Genomic DNA, 23691 nt, shown 5'->3' on the forward strand with positions numbered 1-23691 from the left:
TGTCCTGAAGATCTCCTTCCATTACTGCCTGATAATCCTCATCAATAAATAAATAAAAATCTGTTTATATCTAGTGATTTTTAGCCTCACAATAGCAGGGTTAGGGTCAAGTGACACAGAGAGTTGAACCTCTATGCCAGAGAGTGTAAGAGCACCTTTATCTGAGGTACGCCATCTAATATTCATGGCGCTCGTTCCTGCTTTGATTTCTTATTTCTTTCTGCTCTGACATCTCCTATGCAGAATAATAAACATGACTCTGCTCTGCTGTTTACATATTCACACATATTCTTGATTCTGATATGGATATTCTTTGGATAATGAGCTATTTACATTTAACTTTTCTCCACCAACTCCTCTCTTCTCTTTGCTCTTCCTTCCACCTCCCCACCCTACCCACTCCACCCCCCTTCTGTCACTCCCATATCATTCTTTCTGAATCTCTTTCGCCTTTACCCACCCCAATCTGCCCCCTCCACCCCCACCCCACCCCCCGTGTGTCTCTCTGAGAGATGAATTGAATATGTAAGCTATTGGATGTGAATGAATAAAGCATCCCATCTCAAACACACATTGGTGACACCTTATTAACCACATGTCAGATGCACATGACAGCTGCAGCGCGCGCACACACACACACACACACACACACACACACACACACACACACACACACACACACACACACACACACACACACACAAATACACAGATTCGATTCGCGTACACTCAGACACAGCACGCCCATGCTGGCATAGACAACAATTGAGCTATCTCATCCTCATATAAGCATCTACACACACAGACGGAGCATTTGCACCCACATTCAAACACAAGCGTAGCACACATAGATCTACATACCCTCCCTCATTAGCCTATATTGTGACTTTCATTTTATCAGTCAGTCACAGTGAAACACAAAGTTGATCATAACAAAAAAAACACACAAACACACAGAGAGGTCAAGAAAACAGCTAGCCAGGGTACATGGAAGCACGTAGGATGTAACTCAGCATTAACCTTTTAATTACAGAGTTAGTCTATTATTAAATCACTCTTTCATATGATAAGACATCCTCTATATCAGGGCTGGACTATTAATTTTCATAAGGGGCAACATCATGAACTAAATATTTTGCCCTTAAATGAAGCTTTAGTCCAAAATCACTCGTTATTTACTTCGTGCTGCACTGGAGTCACTGTTGACTGTCCAAATTAACATCACTGAATTAAACTTAATTACTTAGCTAATGATAAAATATGCTATTGGCAGCTGTGATTTAAGCTAACAAATTTGATAAATGGATCAAGCTCCTGTGAATCCTGATTTTGTTTACTTCTGTCTGACTTTGTTGACACACTGTATTAAAATTTAATACATTGGGAACTTTCATTGTACATCCAAGAACTCTTCAAAAAAGCTTATATATATAAATATACTACTATCAGATTTTTAAAAAAGCAGCAAAGAAGTTGACAGAAAATCTATTAAATAACCTTGAAAATGTTTTTCAAAATCCTCACCTCTGACGATAAGCGCAGCAAAGTTGGACACCCCAGAGCCGCGCTCTGACTGGGTGACACAGCGATACAGATCTTGATCTTGATTAGTGACTTCTTTGAGGTGGAAGGAGGCAGCAAACCGTCTGTGGTTGATGTTTTTGGTCAGAGCCACTGGAATATCTTCTCCATTTCTCCTCTACAGACAAACACACACAGACAGACAGATCAGGTGTTGCAGCGGGTATGAAGGGTTAAATGCCTTGCTCAAGGTCAGCCAGCACTGACCACAGACACGTGCGCACACACACGTGTGTGTACACACTCTCATCCCCCTCTGCTTCGCTGACAGCAGGTTTGAAGGTCATGACTACAATAGAACCATAATGAAATCAGCAGCTATTAAACTCTTAATCATGTTAGCTGCTAGATGTATGGCCTGAAGTCAGTCAGTGTGACTGTGACTGCGTGAGTGTGTACTTGTGTGTTTGCGCAGTTGACACTTTATAATTGGACATACAAGTCCTAAGGGTGTCACATTCAGTACACTCTTTGTGTTGTTAAGTAAATAAAGCTATATACTGCATATTTATATTATTTTACAAGGAACTGCTCGCATTAATCAGCACAAGAATGCAATGACAGATTTAGCAAGGCCTTGCTCATTTTCATTTGTACTGCAACTTTATGAAGACAGAGAGTCATATAATGAAGGGAAAGTCTGTCCCAATTACAGAAAACATGCTCTTAGTTGAGTCCAGTGGTATAAATTTTCTCTTAACTTATCAAGCCTTTCTGGCTTTAAAGTTGACTTTCTTAAATATGTTTTTAACTGTCATATTCTGTAAAAATAAATAAGTAAATAAATGAAATCCATTCAATAATGTTGTATTTGGGTACACTAAAATGAATACCACTGTTAGATGTGACAAAACAGGCTGTTTTTGGATCTGGACTTGAAAGGCTGCGAATATTATTGCAATTTAAATACTGCTAGTTAAATAACCCCATAATCATAATTAATCGTTTAGATCTGGTCTTGCTACAAATGCCTTGTAGAACTTGTTGGTGTAATAACAGCACACCACACACGTTTTGCAAATGTTTTCTTGGTTGTACCTGTAGCCAGAGTTTATTGTTCGAGGTGTCTCGCCCCGTGGCGATACACTGAAAAGTGGCATTTTGTCCAGCGTTCACCTCCACATCCCCAAGGCGCAGGAAATGAGGCGATTTATCTGCAGGAAATGAGGTCAAACAAAGAGGCGAATCAGATTAGGTTTACAGCGAGAATATATGTATTTGTGCTTTAAAATGTTTTGATTTTATTCCTCTCTTTAAAATGGAAATGAGGTGACAAAACGGTCACCTTATCACAAACACACAATACATTTCAGGACGATGGGCCACCCTGAGGAATATGTTCATTTTTGTCATTATTATGTTTTACTGGACCACAGCACAGTACTGACTTGCCATTGCCAGGTAACAATAATGCCACCTTCACTACATGTGACTTGACATAGCTTCCAGTTCTTAAATACCATGCTAAGATAATGAAGTAAGCCTTTTTAGACCCTGAAGATGCAGTTCAGCCGTGACATCTTTATTCTGGGGATGTGATTGCAATCATAGATAGCAGCTCCTATGGTGAATGAAAACACACACACACGGACACACGCTCACAAACACACAAGCTCACACATGCACGCATGTGAACATGTGCACACACACACAAACCCGTGTGTCCAGAAATGCAGCTGTGAGAATGAATGCTTCCACTGTGGAGACTAAGTACTAATTCCTTTTTAAATACTTGCTCCTTCCTATTAAGGGCCCCGCTGCTCTGCCTTTAAAACACCAGGGATCCTTTTTTCCCTCCCATATTTTACAAGATTTCACGTCCAAGTGTAGAAATGTGTTTCTGACTCATATCGACAACTTGTGACAGAGACAGGGACCACAGGGACACCACGACCCCACAAACTCTACAAGGGTTCACGACACTTTATTTTTATGACTTATAATCAATAGAATCCATTAAGAAACAGAATTGTCCTGGAAGATTTCAGTGCTTCTGCTAGATAGATAACAAAAACAGCTGTAATAGTTGCCTCTCCAGGAACATGCCTATGGCTTTAGATTAACGGACGACCCTTCTGTTAACAGTTTGTCGTCACAACACTTTTTTTCTAGCCTCTAGTGGTAAGGAAACACTCAAGCAAAGAAGAGAGGAAGACTTGAGACGTACTGAGAATTTAAAAAGGATCGCAGCCCTCATCTCTTTCCTGTCAGTACAGAGACAAGAAAGCTACTGTTCACTCTGTGTGTGTGTGCACGCATCTGTGTGTGCTTGTGGGTTAAAGAGAAAGAGCTGAGTGGTCAGAATCTTCTCTCTCCATGATTGCCCTAATACTGTCTCATTTCCCGCTTCACTCTCTCCTATTCCCCTCTTTCTCTCTGTGTTTCCTCCACTCTCCTTTTTTTATTTCTCTCATTTTTCTCTACGACTTGCCTTTCTCCTCTTGCCACATCCCTCCTCTCTTGTGTCACCTTCCCACTTATCTACCCATTCAAGTGCAACAGAAACCATCCCAGGTACAGTCTAATTAGTGGCCAAAGCTATCAGCGTCTATCCAGCGAACTAGGACTAATTGCTGGCATGCTAATGACTCACCGCATGGGTAGCTGAGCACCTGAATGTCGTCTATGGCGATGAAGCCGGCTTTGCTGTCCGAAACCTCAGCTTCAAATATGACCTGAGAGAAGAGAGATAGAGGAGATTTACCTATTGCTCTCCCAATTGCAGTTTAAACAGTTAATATTAACACTGAGATGAAGATATCCTGAAATAACATCTTTTTAATGTGCTAATTAATAAATTTTCATACAATTAGCATGCACAATTACTGACAACAGCATTTACAAGTAGCACACAAAATGCTTGAGCTTGAAACCTTGAAGAAGTTGAATTTGCAAATGTAACAATTTGTGCACATAAACCGTGTATCAAAAACAGAAAATACAACAACAGGAAAAACAAAGTCAAAGCCTGAGAGAAAAGTAATCTACAAATGCTCTGTTTGCAAATCACAAGCCCCTTATGGTTATGAAATCAACTCTTTAGTACTGTTACCAGATCACAAATTGTTTTGATGCATCCTAAGTGCAGTGGAAGCTGCAAAGTGAGACTATTGCCATTTCAATTTGTTGTGAATATGAACAATTCAATCTTAAAACAGGCTGAAAGTCACCGACAGCAGCTGGTGATGTGCTTTAAACTGGATAAATTCAAAACCGCCACCCTGAATGCCGCTGGATTTATACATTCTGCCCAACACGGCAGGGAGGATAAATGAGATACTTCCTTATGGATCATAGTAATCTCTTTGGGTACACAAAAATGGCTGCTAAAGAAATTATAGTATATACTGAAATCCAGTGTGGTAAGTCAGATAGCAAAGGGCTATGACCTCTCTGTTTGTTCTTTTTTCCCCATGCCTATTTTTGCTTTCCTTTCCTTTCCTACATCTGTCTGTTTTCCTTATGTTGTCAAACATCTGTGCATGTAACACATGATGAGAACTTCAGCAAAGGATGAAAAAAAAAAACCCAAAATAAATACATGAAATTCAATTTTCTTTTAGCTATGATAATAGTGTTGGCCTTGGGAGTTAAATTCAGTAAATCCATTGTACTGACATCCATGTTCCCCACAGGATAATTCCTAATTTCATTTTTGTGCTACCAGCAGGTAAATGATTGATAAATACTTCAAACACACAGAGTCACACATTAGAGGCATGGGAGGCTGCCGTTAGCTGCCTTTCTACTGCATGAACAGCTCCCCGATCAGCCATTTAAGCCTTTTTCTTCATAGTGTTGGAAGATCCACAATACTTTAAACGTTATGTAATATTTGCAACAATTTTGACTGTGATGCCAAAAGCTATGACTAACCAATCTGTAAGACCAAAATCCTTTGCTGCTTGTTTTTTTTAAAGGAGTTTAATCAACGAGTATGTATGTAATGCACTTTTAGTTTCCCTAGAAAAGCTTCCAAAAAACCATTACTTCATGGTATAGGCCGCCTTAAAAGTGCTGGATAGTTGAAAACAGCTCATTCTTAAGGGTAGAACTAAAATGTGATTTGAGTACCATGACCTGGTGAAGGTAGTGAAAGTTTCAGCGTTATGGGAATGGCCTCGGATGAACTGGAAAAACAAACCTGTCGTGCTTGTTTTGATTCCCTTGGGGAATGGAAACGCACAGTGTTTGTTAATCCACCAGGACTTTACAAAGTATTTAAATGTAAGCTGATAATTGGGCAAAATAGATTATGTATATATAACTTTAAAATATAATGGGTGACCATTGGGTGACCATTATAAATCTGATGAAAATAAAAAAAACAATCTGTGGACATTCTTGCCGTGAACTAATTTCTCATGTGTTAGTATGATTGCTTGGAAGAAATAAGCAATCATGGCTGAGTAGGCAAATTACCTGCTTAACACTAAATAACACTGGCAAGCTAAATTTGTAGATTTTAAGTGGAGTCATAACAGTCAACAGGTGCTTCAACCTCCCTGCAGCTCACTAAGGATCTGAATTAGGAAAATCCACCTCATCGTAATCTCTCTCTTCTTCACTTCCTCCTCCTTGTCCATACGTTAGCCTTCCCAAGCCTTTTTCCCCTTTCTCTATTTCTCGCTTGCTGTCTGTTTTCTAACAGTGTTTATTTAGAAAGGAGCACCTAATGAACAGAAGAGAAGGGACAGGAGGAGAAAAGAGGAGGTAGCCATCAAAAAGAGAGGCAGAGGGAGAAAGAGAGCAAGGCAGTGAGCAGTTGTTGTCATTCATCACCTGTAAAAGGAAATCTGCCGTGAACTGTTTACCCACAGCTTATCATCTCCTGCTTGTCACACTCTCCCCCTCTCGGTCTCCCTGCCCTACCAATCTATCTTGTCTCTCTCTCCTATCATCTTTCACTCATAGCTCACTGCGGAGCCCAGCAGAAAGACATCAGCTGACTTTTAATACCTTCATCTCCGTCTTTCCTGTCTGCCAAGCTTTCCTGTCTGCCTGCCTCCTATACACCTGCATGTAGGTGCATGTATAAAAACATATAAACCAATGTTTTATGTTTATGCTTCAAGTCATTGAGGACGAACTCGGGTCACCACTCTGGGCAATGAATGTTCCCCAAATAAAGTGAATAAAATGAATCTTCTCAAATTATCTTAATACTTTTTCTTCTTACATAGCCTAAAGGAAATCTATTTAATATAGACATAATACTTAAATGAAATGTGTGGCTTAGGGCTGGCTCTTTACCAGCCTGCTATTCAAAAGTGAGATTAAAAAATCTTTAACAACCTTTCTGAATTTGCAGTGAGTGGAATCTAACCCACAGTATAGTCTGAGGTTTGTCTGTGGACATTTAGCTGAACAAATTATATCTTGGTTATGAACTTGTTTGAACCTGACAGAGAATGAAAGACTGAGTACACAAGGTCTGCCCATTGGTGTCCAATTAAATTTTAGCATTTAGGAACTTTAAAAGCAAGAAACTTGACATCAAACTTTTAAACATTTTCAAATCTCAGGCCAACTCTTTTGGCAGTGAAGCAAGTCTCTGCAGTCAAATCAAAGATTATAATCAATTTTTTGAGCTGGTCTTAAATCTACACTCTGCTAATGTTTGTGTACTCATGAGTGTGGTATTGAAAGGATTTTCATCATGCCCAGGGACATGTGGCTTGGGTGCAAGTCATTTTACCTTCTTGTAAAAGTTAATTGTCTACCATAAAGCCATTTGAATTCATATTCTTATATTGGATTGCGGTCACCTCTGATACATACAGGGGGTCAAACACTCACTATCTGACCAATCCAATCAGTGTAGAGCAGGTTTATTGCTTTCTGAAATGTTAAAGCCTACATCATTACTCCAGAGTACGTCACTCAGATACAGTTTATGCATGCATGGCCATTGAATCAAACATGTTTAACCTCCTAGGACCTGGCGTCCACATATGTGGACATCACATTTTGGGTTATTTAGACCAAAATACTCAATTTTGCTCTACAAGGGCCTGATATCCACTTATGAGGACATTATACTGCTACTGTTCTATCAAAATTTTAAACGAATGTCCTCATATGTGGCTCTGATTTTTCATAAAAACAAAAATAAGGTAAAAAAAAAATCTGGTAATTCTTTGTTTTTACATTCATTGGGCCCCAATATACCCAAATATCAAAGAGAAATTAAAAATGCATGCTGTGGAAGAGTTCGGGTCTTAGGAGGTTAAAGCTGCAGGGAAGGAACATTTTCATGTGACTTTATAGCCCAAAGATTAATAAATGTAAATTGTGTTTGGGCACTGTTTCTGTATATATATCATATGAATTAACGCATAAGGTAATTTAAGTTCCTGTGAGAAAATGAGTCTTAAAATATCTTGTTTTGTCTGACCAAGAGCTCAAAACTCAAGATTTACTGTCACGTTTAAAAAAAGATAAATAAAAACAAAACACATCACTTAAACCACCAATCCTTGGAATATATTTTTACTCTGATATCAAACTGTCACCAGATATTATTATCTTTATATAAAGTTCTTTCTTCACTGCATTGTGGAGATCTAGAAACGGTTAAGATTGTTAAGTTTTCAGTTGAAATAAAGAGCCAAGAAAGACAAAATGTTTAAGAGGACTACAAGGTCTTCTTAAACTGTGCTATGTGGCTTTGTCTGCATTTCATACGTGCATCTGTTGTTGCATGCGACAGGTCTTCCCCTGGTGAAACGAGTCTCATTACAGCTGAAGCTAAAGTGCTAACAGAGAAACATGTTCCAACATGATAAAATAGCTTCATACTCTGAAATCCAATAACCTGTTTCCCAGCCTCAAAACCTATATAATCCTTGGCAAACCTGGATGATTATGTTCCAATTAAAACATGTTGACACACGAGTTTCATGCTGGTGATCTCCGCTGGGGGGGACTGGGCTCCAGATGGGCCATTTGGAGGATGTTCTTACACTTTGCTTTATAGTAATATTACACAGTCCTCTGGCTGTGTGTGTTAACATGATCAGTGTGTGTATGGAGCTACAACGCTCAGCCTGTAATGTACACACATGTCTGAACACCACCCAACGACGCGCACAGATCAAGTTGACTGACATAAATTAAGAAAAAGGAAGAGACAAATATGCACATAAGATCAGTATAATGCAACCTACAACAATATTCCTGCAATAGATTTTCCTATGTGAATCTCATGTTCAGGGTCAAGTCAGACAGCTGCTCATTAAAAACACATAAACAAGACCATAGGGCAATAACAACAATGTCAGTGTCCAGCATGGCGACACACCCCTATGCGTGCAAACACGTGTACACATAAACACACACCCGGCTGGTCTTTCTAAGTGTCTTTCTAGCCTAATCGCCACCTCCTGAGCCTCAGTCAACACAAATAAATCAGCTGCCTGCCTCACAGCACGTGTATGTGTTTGCCTTTATTTGTGTGTGTCTGTGTGACATCTGCGTTTTCACATCAGTTTGACAGAAAGTAAAGAACTATGCATGATAGTGGGATGTTCTAACTGTGTAGTTGCTGTTTGTTATTTTACCGATTTACCTGATATTGATTAGGCCAGAACGTGGAAACGGCAAGTTCAGCTCTCAGCCACTCTTTACCTGGACAACGACATCAGGATCAAAATAAGCCATTATAAGCAATAATGCATAAACGCTGAATTGAATCAGATTAAGCACTGCTGTGAGCTAGTCTTTACCGGTGTAGGACGTCACATTCCATATAGGGTTAGCCAAGGGACCCTTGTTCACCTAGAAATCAAACAGAACCACAATCAGTCACAAAATAGTTTACACAAAAATGAACCTATAAGCATGCAGTGCACTGCAATTCATGATTTATCCACAGAGGCCCCTTTTACATTCCAGTCAGGCATCTTTTTCTTGGTTTATTACAGCTCACCTGGCTCTAGCCAGGAAATTCCAAAGAAACTACAATCTAATCTTAATGTGTTTTCTAAGAACATTCACACACAGAAAAAAGAAAAGAATAGGATCAGGAGACAGAGGTGTTATGGAAATAACTGTGGAATAGACTGTCAAAGCACCAGATATGTGAATGTACTTCTCCATATTATTTAAATAAAACAAATAACAATGTTATTTTGAAATAAACGTGAGACTGCATGTGTGTTGCTTTAAAAATCATGTTTAATTGTGAAATGAAAGTGTTGGTTAAAGCAAGGCAATCAGCAGCCTCTATTGCATGTTAGCTGCAATAATTGCGGGGATGTTTCATAAAACTAAAACCAAGAATTTCCAATAAATCTAGTATTCTTTTGCTTTGTTTTCTTCTGTCCTGTTTTGTTTTAAATGGAGAGGCTTTGGTCACCATCTGCTTTTGTGACAAACAAACTCCTTTAATTAATTTAGAATAATGCAATCCAGCTTGGGCTCTATAATATGTAGCCTCAGAGAATGTACACTGCTGTATAGTGGCTGGTGGAGGTGTACATTTGGTCTTGATTCAGCTGGTTTGTTTACTAATTAGAAAAATCCAAATAAATATAACCGTCAGTTAATTGAGGTCTACTATGTTTTTCTGTTTTCTGGTACATATTAACTCTACATAGCTGGGCATAAACATGGCCAAAGTTGCAAATAATGATGTCACCATATGTACAGGTAATCCATGTGAGCTAACAGCTCTGTCCCTGAGTTACTTTAAACTAGCAGTTTTGCTAGCACTTTATTTTTTACTCTTATATCTGGATGATGTCAGAGAGGGCTTACAACATCAACGGGCTCTCTCAGGTACACATCTGCCGTTAAAACTTATTATGAGGGCCAGTAATGCTCAGATAGTTTCAGATCCCAGCTAAAACAACGGGCTGCGCCAAGACCCAGTATAAGATAAAAAAGGATTATTTTAAACTGTGAATCATGCAAAGTCGCACTGGCTCAGAAATAATAAGAGGTAGTTGGGAATGAGCATCATGGGGTCCCTTAAGACAATTAACTACTACATATCCAATCTACTCTACTAGATCGGATCTCAGTACCTTCACCAGGACGTTGAGCGTGCCAGGGCTGGAGCCATCGGGGCTACTGAGGAGATAGTTGAAGTCGATACAGTGAGTATCATTCTCCTTCATGACTGGCAGCTGAAACCTGGCTTTTTCTCCAACATCATACTGCGAGACGTCAACATACATGTAGGAACCTGCGTGAAAGGAAAGAAACATAGGACTTTAACCACAGTTGGAAAGCAAACAATGCAGCAATTTTAAATCTGACCGGATCAAGAGCAATGAATTGCTCATTTTGTTTGCAGCTGCGTGTGCTTGTGCCAACACATACCTTCAAAAATTCAGTGCTTGAACAGACTAGCAAGGATGCCCTCTGAGGGGCTAGTTAGTGTGTAGACAGTGAAACTATGACTGCATTTGCCAAAGAGTGGGCTGTATGTACCTACATGAGCATCCAACCGCTTCTGTACAAGGTTATAACAGTCTAAAGTATTTAGAAACTTTAAAATAATATTTTGCACTGTTTTTTGTTTGTTCTAATAATACTCCCCTGTAGAAGTTACCTTCTACTCAGCAGTCCTTTTAGAAATAACGGAGAAACTGCAGCAGTACATTCAGCTGAACGAGTCTATAAAAGTGACCTGGCACAAGGTTGGAAACAAATAATAATAATTGGAAGATGTGCAACAATTGGAATGACGCATAAAGAGGGAACTAAATGTCTGCAGCTTCTTCACAAGAAACCAGAGCAATACCTGGAAGAAGAATGGATAAATGATGCACCACTTTTTAATATACATAAGTGACTAGACAATGCTTTTATGGCAGAAAACAAACTCTGCTGTATCCCCATTTGAGGAACTGGAACCTCCAAATTGTCACAATAGATTTCGCACTCTGATTTCATGATTAGTGGTTGATTTGATTTCCTAGCAGTTCTCTGGGCGATGCTTCTCTGTTTTCACTTCTGTTGTTTACTTTATTCTGGCCCCTTCAACACCGAATTCACACACAAATCAGTTACTTTTGTTATGCTAACACAATGGCACACTGGAGAAATGTTTCATTCTCTACAACATCAGCAAGCCAAGAATAAATATACTTCAGGTACTTCGCTAGCCTACTGAGTACTATACCATGACAGCATGATACACCATTACAGCTGACTGAAGGGAATAATCTGGCTGTACCAACAGGACAGACAAACTGTCCTTCCAGATGTTCTAGTAATCAGCTCAGACCCGAACCAGATGTTGATGCAATGAAATATGATAAAATGTGATCCTGCTCTGCATGATGTTTAATCTCACAATCTCACATTAGCTCATCACAAATTCAGAGAAACGATCCCATGGTAACGATTAAGTCTAATTCCTTGAAACGTATATTGTTATATTTGTTTTGAATATGCAATTCGTATTAATCACCTATGAAGAAAAATGTATATTATCATAAATTGGATATCTTTGGGTTTGAAATACTTGGCTATTGAAATTAATTCATTTGCAGATGTAATCCTAAATAGAATAGAATAGAATAGAATAGAATAGAATAGAATAGAATAGGACAGTATAGAATTAAATACAATTAAATAAAGTCAAATTGGATAAAACCCTACATTCTATAAAATGCCCCTGGTTAATTGTATTTGCATATTAGACTATACATAATATGTACTATATAATGGTTTCTAGACAATAGCGCTTATCACTTATTGTTTAGCTAATCTACTGTGAGAAAACACATCTCTCTGCAGAATGGAGCAGAACATAACAGGCTTTGAACGGATGCACACAAACATGTGGAGACACGGACATGTGTGCGCACATGCATACACATGCACACACATGCACATCAGCTTCTCAGTACCCCAGTTATCGTTTTGGCTGTTCTTTTCTTTTTATCTCTGCGCTTTTTTCTGCCATGCAGGTATTAGAATAATCTCACTTCTTGGTTCTGAATGTCACAAACAAAACCCAAAATGACTCCAGCCAAACTGGACTACAGCCAATCAGACTGGAAACAAAACAAGGCCGGCACCGATTTCCTCTCTATCTAAATCTGCTGCAAAATGAACATATAATGGACATCACTCCCTTTATTTTGTTTTTTTCATTTGTGCCACTGACGCTAAGATGGTGACTTGAAAAAAAGAGCCTTTAAGATGGCTGCCAAGATGATGTGCCAGCTAAAAATACTCCTATCAGTCAGAGACCCAGATATTTCACAACACAAACAATGTTGCAAAATATAACCTTTAGCACTTCAGCTAATCAAAGCGCTGCTTGCTACAAAAATATAACAGGAAAAGGATTTAGTATAGGTTGAAAACAGCTGAGTAATATGTGACAACAGTGTCTGTTTACTGAAATAATTCCAACATATATTTTAGAAACCACATGAATATCAGTCGATTACACCAGAACAATGACAAGACCTAACCTGGCACAAAAGCTGCATTTGAAAACATGAGTAATAATGAAAGACTCACTGCACACAAAACTGATGCTACACCGCTACACCCATGCTAAGCAAGCACCTTATGATGCCAAGAACATCTGACACTTGAGGTTTGTTTTTAAAATGGCTGATTCTTTTGAATGGCTAAAGTCTAAAATGGCCGGTAAAAGGGTAATGACACAAGATAATTAAAGATGAGACTAAAATACCGCTGTGATAGCCTTGAGCCCCAGATATGTCGCAACAAGAACAACAGTAGCAGGGCAGACTGGGGACAGTATTCTCCAGCAAAACAATAACAGCTAGCTGCTGGAATAACAGCTAATGGGGTATTTTCATTTTTAGCATTTTAAGGCGCCAATCAAGATGCGTGAGATGTCAAATACCCTTCCACAGTAACACATGCTCTTCATTCATAGGAAGGAAGATCACTGCACAGACTACAGATTATGTAGCCTGGAGTCAAACATGGAGTTAATTTCATTTTTTCTTTTCACTTCAAGACACAGCTTGCATCTCCAGAGGCCATGCTCAGTTTTCTATACATATAAGCAACAGTGGAAATTACATTTCCACTCCCTTTTCTGACTATAATTCATTATTTTACTGACACCTTATGCATTGCCTTATAATTCTGAAATTTAATTAGCACTTCTATCTTAATTTGTTGCTTTAAAAATGTCCCCATATTGTTATAATTTTTAATTAAACTGCATACTACTTTTGTGAAGGTTAACACTCACGTCTTGTAGGAACTGTGTCATAAAGGTTGGATTTATTGGTCATTTTAAGTATTTTATAACGGTGTTGCTGCCTTCTTCATTATTTGATCATTATTAAAACATTTAGTGCACATGAGACCAGCTTTGGTGCATTTTAAATGCCTCCCCTCCTTATTAGATAGCACACACTGATAAACATGAGAGACATGGAGAGAATGGCATGCCAAATAGGTTTTGAGTGGTACTGGCTGACAACATTATGAGTCAAGAGTATCTGCTTTAGTCCACTGAGCCACAGGGCCCCTGCCCATGAATGTTCAACTGGCACAATGCACATTGCCAGAGTAGCTTGTAGACCCTGCCATGGTGACTAGTGCCAACAGTGACCCCCGGAGACATTACATAGAAGAGTTTTATCTCTTATTACAAACACTGCCAAACTGTCCCTGCAATGTCAGTACTGCCATAAGCACAAATGGTGATTAGCAACTGGCACAAATCATTGTGGGTTATAAGGAACAAAAGTATCATTTTTGTCACTGCTATAACTCTAAAAGGATTCTGTGTAACTCCCCTAGTAGATGACTCCTTTTATTCTGCCCTTACCTTTGACAAAATAAACCCCCTGATGTACTAATCAGTGAAAAAAGTCACTCCCAAAGCTCTTTGGGAACTCTTAACAACTCCCCAAATAATGGGATTGGTATTCCTTTGTTTTCAGGGGTCAGAACCCAAAAGACTTTAATGCCACTCCTCTTAAATCAAGCCATGCCCTCAGGGAGATTGTAGTTAGCCAGACCAGAGTATTAAATTACTGGTGGCTAGGATAGCTTGAGAAAACTATTCTAATAATAGACATTACTAAAGTTTCCCTGGGCATGGCACTTAAGCAACCAACTCAACCCCTCACCCATTTCCCTTAACTCCTTCCAAAAAGAAACCTAGCCAAGTGCTGCATCTGTAATCCCCTCTAGCAACCTCGTTTTCCATCCACTGCACCACTGTTCCACACCCCACTGGCATTATTAACACATCAAATGTCAGTTCATGCTCCCATACCTTTAGGCAAGGCTCTGAACCTCCCCTTTAGCAACCAACATCTCCAAACCATTAACCTGCTCTGCCATCCCCATGCCCCTGCTCGTTCCACTAGCTTCAACAGCCATTAATGCTATGTTAATTGCAGCCATTACCTCTGCACTCTTAGGCAAGGTATTTAACCTCTTCAGGCTGCCAACGCTGCCCTCTCAGCACAGTGACACCACTTGGTATTAATAATGCTAAATGATAGACTTTGGCTTTGTACCACTGGGCACCACACTCTTGTGTCAGTGCTTAATTACATGCAAGACCACACATGCACGACACACAAAGTGGGTCTTTGTGTGTGAAAATTGTAAAAAGTCGACTTTTAAATGAACCTTTCTCTAAATGTCAGCGAGCCTGGGTTGTCATGAAGATAAGTCTGAGAGATAAATACCAGCACTGCATTGTCATGGAAACAAAATCCTAATCTTCCACAACAGAGGAAGAGGAGAGGTCAGAGGAAAGAAGTGGTAAGAGAAGAGGGTGAAAAGAATCAAGGTAACGTGAGATCGAAAAGACAAGGAAAGGAAAGGAGAAACAATGCTGAGAAGCAAACTATGTTTGTGGTGCTACACTGCAACACAGTTTCCTTAATGTGGTTAGGTTCATACTTCCACTTGACATTCTTACTCTGTGGTTTTTTGTAAAGCTAGTTACCATTTCAACATTGCATAGCTGGTTACTGTTATAACATTTTGGTTTTAACATTGTAAAGCAGGCAACCTTCCCTGTTCCCTGCCGTTGATTAATGACCTCATATTCTGTTAATTAGACCCTCAGCCCTGAGGCAGAAAGATTTAATTTCCCCTTCATCATCATCATGAAGAAAAAAAACAACTGATTAGAGAGGAGAGGAGAGGAGAGGAGAGGAGAGGAAAAAGCACCAAGAACTTGTACAGTGATATATACATATTCCATTAAAGTAAAAGTCAGTCAATCAGCTCCTACTTCAGCCAGAGTACAAAACTAGTATTATCAGCAAAATAAACTTAAAGCATCAAAATGAAAGTATGTGATCTGCAGAACACCGATGCATCAATATGTAAGAAGCATTTTGCTGCGGCAGCTGCCCGAGGTAGAGCTAGTTTTATACTGCATACGCTTCGGTCATTTAGTCCAGTTATTCCCAGCCTAGGGGCTGACCCCCTCCAAAAGGGAGCAAACTACATCTGCAGGCTCATGGAATGATTAATTGAGAGGGGAAAAAGCTGCTCTGCAAAATTATTTTTGCTTTTTTGAAATATTGGGTAATTCTGCATCAGAATTAGGCTTGTATAGTTGTTTAAATGAAACCACCTGAGAAAATTAGACAAAAAATGTAGCTGCTAACAACTCAGTGAAACATTTTTTAGGGGAAAGCAACCAAAAAAAAACAACAACCAAAAGTTGCAAACCGCTGTTCATAGTTCAGCATATACACGATGTGATTATCAGAAGTTGACAGATATAGTTGGGATATAGCAGAGCAGTAATAATCCTGCATAATAAATGTGCTGCAGTAATAAGAAGAAATTACATCTAAAAAATGGTGAAACTCGAAAAAGAGCTCAAGCACTTCAAACTGCATTAAACAATAAGCTGCTTTCCACACTTTGAGGTGATGAAGTAGGAGATGACAAACATGAGGGGAAAGGAATTTGAGCTTCACCTTGTGGCAGGTGTGGTGAGACATATGGCAATTCCTGGGTGTTGATGTGCGTCCAGTCAAAGTCATCGTAAGGATCTTGTTGGTAGTCACACTGAGAGAAGCCCTCATCAAATGTACAACTTCCTGCAGAAAAGAGAAACAACAAAACGTAGTTAAATTTACAAAAAGACAAAGATGAAGTTTGCTGCCTTGACTGAGTAAGCGAACACATTTTTTTAAACTTGACTTTGAGTCATGTTTCAAACCTTTCTTTTGTGCTTTTTTATATGTGTGCGGTTGTCTCAGCTCATTAAAAAACCACCAAAGTCTGAGCTCCGACACTTATCACTCAGGGCCACTTAGGATCACCTCTGACTCAGCCAGCAGAGCCTTCAGCTGATCATCTGAGCCCATCGCCACAGCCTTGGGACAACCATGTGTGAGCTGACCGCCTCTGGCTCCGCCTAAACAGGAAGTTGCTCTAACACAGATAGACATCACTTGTCCCTGACAGCTAACTGAACCAATCAACTTAAAATGATATGCAGTTTGTTCTGGCTATATTGCTGATAGGAACAGCATTCAGGCTACTACTTGCTATCTGATTCATTGGCCTAGCAGTTATGCGCAGCTTGTGTTAATAAAATGGCCAGAAGAGACATGGCTAAGAAAAGCCAAAATGCCATCTGATTCAAGTCTCTGGTAGTTAGTGGTCACAGAGACGTGTCCTTTGTGCCCTTTTTTTTATTTCCCACTGTTGAGATGGATAAAGTCTACTATGAAAAATGAAATCACAATACATTTATTAAGTTAGACATCTATATTCACGTTAACTTATGATGAAACGAAACTGTTTGTAATTAAAATGTTAGTAGGCGCTCGGAAACAAATACTGTAGCATTTAAAAAGATCTTAAATATCATTTATAAAAAGCAGCCACTGTTTGCCTTGATTATCACTTGACAATGACTTTGTTTAGGCAAGATTTAACCTTATTTTAAAACCTCAATTTCATGAAGTATAATAGCATATTTATATTCAAATCACTATACTACAAAATAAATACACAAAGGAAGAAGGAATGAGTGAGCAAGCCACCATGAAGCACTATCAGCAACCAGGACTGCCAGCTACATAAATCTCCTAGCCTTCAGTTAGCGGTACAGCTTTGCTACCTGTGTCCTAGAGCAAACTGTGGTGGCTGTGATGGAGAGCAGAACGACAGGCCCTCAGATACCCCACTGATCTGAGCTCCCGCTACAGAGGCATACCAAGAGGTGACAGCCGCCGCCGGAGGAGAAACAAGTTAACATCAAACTAAGCGACTGTCTTCAACTGCTGGCTGCACGGCTGGATGTGACTCACAGCCTTGGCGAGGCACTGGATCACATTCCTCTCGGCATCATTCTTTAAACCAACCTCTCTTCGTGCAGTTCAGTTCACTCCCATTCAGTTCAATTAAGTCTTTGTCATGGCAAGTCACCTCCGGTCACTGTGCAAAAACATGCAGGGACATGTGCACACACAGCACAATAAAAAAAAAACTACTACTACTATACATTAAATTAGATATAGAAACTCTTTGTTGTCGTGCACAGCATTTGTGTGTTTGTTTGTGTAAAACTCCTGTCTTCCGCAGTGTGCGAGTCAGTTTGCATCTTGCTGTCATGTAACTTTCTCTGCATGTGTTAAAAATGTGTTTTTACGTGCATGGAAGTATCCCACATCTACAAACCTGCATGCATTCAAACCGAACACTGAACAAATAAAGAACTAAACACCCAGTGCCATACATCACACATAACAAGTTACACAAATGGACTGGAGAAGAAGAAAATGTTGATCTGTAAAGCGAAGTGTAAGTGTGTTTGCTGTCCCTGACTGCCTCCATACAGTGTGGTCTGGAAAATAACTTCCTGTTTTATCAAAACTGAGTGACAAAAATCAGAAACACAGCTTCTTTCCCGCAGTTTCTTTGTGTAGTTATTACTCTATACTATGTATCTCAGTAATTCTTTTGACTGGAAACTACAATGAATAAATGAAATCTGTGTAATAGCTTGTTTTGTCAGTTTTCTATATATCATACACTGCTACGTTGTGACACTGCAGATGCACTTAGCCTTGGTTTACCTGCTACAGCGTTTGTGTAGCCCTTCTTTTATTCACTGACACTACAGAGAACGTACAATAGCAGCTTTATTCAGGTTCTTCTGTGGAATTTCTACCTTTGAGTACAGAAGCATTTGATTTAAACAAGCTGTGTTTTAAATGTGTTTCATGAGTTTTTAATTGTGTACACATAAATGCCCAGCATTCCACTCGGCTCTGATACAAGCCGTGGTACAAGAGGTATTTTACCTTGGCTTAGCAGTGAAGAAAAAATGTCCTAGTTTTAAATTCAGCTTTACAGGCCATATTAAATCAACATTTTCAGTTGGAGAGCACTTCTCTGTCCTTGTTTGCACACCTCTGAAAGATATTCACTCACTCACACGCACACGAGACGGTAACATACTAAACAAAATGTCTGTTTTTGTGTGTACGCGCTGAAAAGGGGCCTGCAAAAACTAAATATGTGCGAAAGTGTCTGCACATACACAAACCTCACGCTAACCCGCCCACGTTCTCAGTTAACACTTCTCCCTTTCCTAAATGTCCTGCCAACCTAAACCAACACACACATCAGCAGACACATGCATCTGACAGCAAATCCTTGTTGCCAATAATGAGATGAGCAGACTTTGAACTACTCTTTTGCCTCAGCTGAAACACTCAGCAGCAAAATGATGAGCCATGTTTTGCTCAAATGTTGTAGGGACTTGAGCCAATCTGTTTTTTTATACTTTAACGTAATGTCAAATGTCAAGAATTACTGACCTCTATTTTGTGTTTGGTGTGCTCTGCTAGTGGTAAATGCTGAAATTAAACATGCAGTAATTGATTTCTTGGGTAATAAGGGCAGCATAGCATCAACTTTTAAATTGATGTGGTAACTTGTTAGTGAACAGATGCATGTTTACCCTTCAGTAGATAGTTAGCAACATCATCATTTATTCCGAGTCGACTTCTGGCCCCCTGATGAATGTAAATTTGATATTCACTCTCCTTTTTAGTTCTGACTTTGGTTAGCATTTCCCTCTGGGAAATCTCTGGCTTCTTAGCTGCTAAAAGTATTTTCAGCTAGCCGCTACTTCTGCTTGTCTGCCTTTTGTTGCTGAGCAGTTTGTGAATGTTGGGTGTTTACGGCATCTTCAGATGAAACAGCTGAATCTCGTGACCAAAAACAAAGCAATGAGTTCACTCAGAGTGAAAACAAAACAGCTGAGCTGCTGACTGGAAAACCAAAACAAGCTCAAAGACAGAAGATGAGGGGAGCAGAAATATATGGATCGCTGGCTTTGTCACAAATAATGACCAGCTTTCACGTTCTCATCATTACTGCTTGGTCCCCAAATATTGTCCTCCTTTTTTTGTACATCATATTGTTTCCTCTTCTATTTGAGTCTATGGCAGCTCTTAGAACTGTATCATAAAACAACTGAAAGGCACTGTTGCCATCTTGGATTGTGAAATCGAGGATTGGCGAGTTCTCTGGAACACCACACATGCCAAATTTAAAGAAGCTATGACCTCAATTTCTGACATTTTGGATCCTTAGCTATAATGAATTATATGAAATACTTCATATTAAATATTGAAATATTAATTTTTTCCCACAGGTAATTATTTTTTCCAGTCTTTGCCTCTGATTAAGAATGAAAAAAAAAAATTAATCCCAAGCTTAAGACATGCCACCTTCCATAATTCTCAGTTTTCTTTTCAAGCTTCTCTAAAAGCTTTTCCCAGCCTTTACCAGGACTGCAAAAATAATCTTCAGGAAGGGCCTGACAAAAAAATTAAGAGATTGATTTTGTACTTTTCAAAACCCTTTGCTTTTTACACACTGCAGTGTTGTCAATATATATATATATATATATATATATATATATATATATATATATATATATATATATATATATATATATATATATATATATATAAGTTGAACAAAGGGTGCCCTGTAATAACTGTGATTAGTGTTTTAAGTGTTGACATGATCTGATCACGTTGACCTGGCAGCTGTAAAACAGCTTACAATGAATATAATTGTTATGATTAGAAATACTGTGTGTGCTTCTGTCTTACTACTACACTCTGTATGTGTTTGCTCGATAAAACTGTGTAACTATTTTGACAATTTTCAAAGTACATGTATATGCATGAGTTTGTGTCCAGATGGGTCATTATTGCCACCCTCTCCTCCATTCACAAGGACACGGAGAGAGCAAGAGAACCCAACTGCATGCTAATCACTTTATAATCAGCTTCTGTGATTGGCTGCCTCGCTAATGAAATAATGGTGACTCATTTGCATAATAAAATAATTAGAAGGACTTGATAAAGGCTCAAGGGCAGAGAGAGAAACAAAACCACACACACCTACACACAGAGATACACAGAGGCAGAGGGAAATGGGACAGCCACTATCTAAAAGACCGTTGAATGGCATCAGACAACTATGGAAGCCCGTTTCCGCCACTAAAAAAAAAAAAAAAAGCTAGTATCCATAACTCGAAATTTCGAGATAATAACTCGAAATTTCGAGAAAATAACTCGAAATTTCGAGTTACTTTTCTCAAAATTTCGAGTTAGCTCTGTCAATCAAAAATATACGTGAATGAGGTCGCTTTCTTGTTACCCGGAAGCATATGGCGCAGGACCGCGCACTCAAAAACGGATCCCAACAAATTAAAGTATGTTTGCTGATAGTAACACCATGTGATTCAGCTAATAACACATCATTTGTGAAGCCAGGCTGAAAACACTCAGCAATCTGTGCATTCACGACTGGATGTAATACCGGTAGCTTAGCTGTAGCATTTGTAGCTGAGGGCTTCAGCTTCCGGGTAACATGGAAATGACGTCATTCACGTAGATTACTGATTGGCAGCGCTAACTCGAAATTTCGAGTTGCTTTTCTCAAAATTTTGAGTTAATATGTCGAAATTTCGAGATAATAACTCGAAATTTCGAGATAATAACTTGAAATTTCGAGAAAATAACTCGAAATTTCAAGAAAATAACTCAAAATTTTGAGTTATGGATCCTTTTTTTTTTTTTTTTTGTGGCGGAAACGGGCTTCCATAGACAACATCTGCCACCGTCACTCAAAATCATTTTGTGGTGATTTGCATTGACCTCCACCTCTATAAGGTGAATCAGACAAAAGTCCTTTGACCAAAACTGTTTGAAAACACGTGTGCAGGCAGACCCCAGGGGGTCCCTTGAAAGGAAGAGGCCCATTTCTCAATTACTAGTTAAGATCGAGATTATTAGCTGGCATTGGCAAAAACGTGAAACAATAGACAGTTTGATTAGCTTTTGCTTTAATTTGATCTACCCGATCTGCAGAATAGGCAGTATTAAATCATATCTAACGGCTAAAGTCTGCTCAGATAAAAGTCTCAGGGACATGTTTAAATCAAATGAAGGTCTGAGATGTTTTTTTTAATATGTTCTCAAGATAATTCAGGAAATCTTGTTATGACAAAAGAAACCAAGAGAGAAATGATTATCAAATCAGTCAATACGAGTGTCCTTGTAACAAATTTATCCTCAGCTGACAAAGTTTCTCTGAAAAATGTGAGAATTTAACAGTGCAGGGTGGCCTTGGTTTTATTTAATAGTGTCAATTCAATAAACAACTAGAAAGTTGTTGTTATCAGTTGTTATAAAAGGCTGCATGATACAAAAACTAACTATGTGGTCTGAAATGTCTAACTAAATGTTTGCGGATTTTCAATGCCACTGAACATTGGGCTATGTTGCAATTTCTACAAAAGTCTTACAGACAGGTTTTGTTTGACTGCTGTCTCTATGGATGGATGTCTGAATCTTACTATGCAAAAATCTCTGTATATCTGCCAGCTCCTCAGATACGATCAGAAGATCAGAAGTTGAGCAATTAAAACTGGCACAAAGATACAGCTTACATATTATAACACCTTCCTATTTCCTAACAGCCATGTAGCAATGAGGGAAAATGAACCATCTCTAGTGTTTATGTACCGGCAACACCTCTTAAAAGCATTTTATCAGTGCCATTACAATACCACGTCATTTAGCAAGTACTGAATGCACTCATTTTATGTACTTAATATAAAGTAGTGAACTACACATATGTTGCTCTTATATTAGGAAGTTTCTAAAACTTGGCAGTGTTAATTTTGTAAAGAAATGAGGACTTAACCACAATTAAAGACAAAACAACAGTACAATAAATGCCATTGTTCATGTACAGATATAAGGTTTAAGGTCTGTCACATCACATAGTATCATATCAGGATCTACATAAGGCTGGTTTTACGTGCAGAGTTCTGCATGCAAGGTATGCACTTTGTTTCTATCTTCTTACCTGTTTTATATTTCAGCGGATCAGAGGGCCATAACATTGCTACAGATCAGGTGACCCTCTGATCACAAGCTGAAATAAAGCAACATAAATCTGCTCAGGAATGTATAGGACTTAGAAGTTCAAGTGGTATCTTGGCTCTCACTAAGACAAACAATATACATTCTTTCTCCAATGTACGTGCAACAGAAGTCTTGATTCTCCCTCTCACTACTAAGTCTGTCTAGTATTTATCAGAAGAGCTCTGTTTCTGTCTGCAGGGATAGATATTATCACCAGAGAGGAGATAATACAACATGAGTGAAAGAGGGTGAAACAGAGGGAAAGGGTATAAAGATATGAAGGGAAGTTGAAGAGACAAGCTCAAAAAGAAACAGAGAAATTAATTTGGCGGAAATCACACCAGCCCTATTCAGAAGAGAAGAGAAGAGAAGAGAAGAGAACTGTCTATTCGACAAATGGAAATTATTATTTTCAAGGACAATAATTACATTTACATCATTAAAAACCAATTCCAACCACCAGTAATCCTGTTTCCCACCAAATCATCACAATTTTGGCTTAGTCCAGTTAATAATTACATTAGCTCACCCGAATCTATAATCACATGTGGCTTTGTGGCACATTTCATACCAATGAATCACTACAGTGCTTTCAGTTTTTAGCTCTAATGTGCCAGAGAAGCTGAAGTAAAAGGAGGAATTAATGCAAAAGAGGCAGCATACCATCTATGTTGTAGTGTTATACAAAAAACCCTTTGTAACA

General features: G+C 38.9%; 1 protein-coding gene across 11 annotated transcripts in view; it reads right to left on the bottom strand.

Moving 5' to 3' along the window:
- Positions 1-23691, bottom strand: part of ptprk (protein tyrosine phosphatase receptor type K) — a 107327-nt gene that overhangs the window by 47160 nt on the left and 36476 nt on the right. For all 11 annotated transcript variants that reach the window (XM_080882435.1, XM_080882431.1, XM_080882436.1 and 8 more), the window contains 7 exons: positions 16494-16616; positions 10611-10771; positions 9309-9360; positions 9152-9210; positions 4175-4256; positions 2620-2735; positions 1525-1699 (listed from right to left, as the gene is read on the bottom strand). In XM_080882435.1, the coding sequence (XP_080738561.1) occupies positions 1525-1699; positions 2620-2735; positions 4175-4256; positions 9152-9210; positions 9309-9360; positions 10611-10771; positions 16494-16616 (768 nt within the window). The remainder of the gene's footprint in view (positions 1-1524; positions 1700-2619; positions 2736-4174; positions 4257-9151; positions 9211-9308; positions 9361-10610; positions 10772-16493; positions 16617-23691) is intronic.

This window comes from Rhamphochromis sp. 'chilingali' (genome assembly GCF_963969265.1).
Source record: "Rhamphochromis sp. 'chilingali' genome assembly, chromosome: 5".
In the NCBI taxonomy this organism is placed as follows: domain Eukaryota; kingdom Metazoa; phylum Chordata; class Actinopteri; order Cichliformes; family Cichlidae; genus Rhamphochromis; species Rhamphochromis sp. 'chilingali'.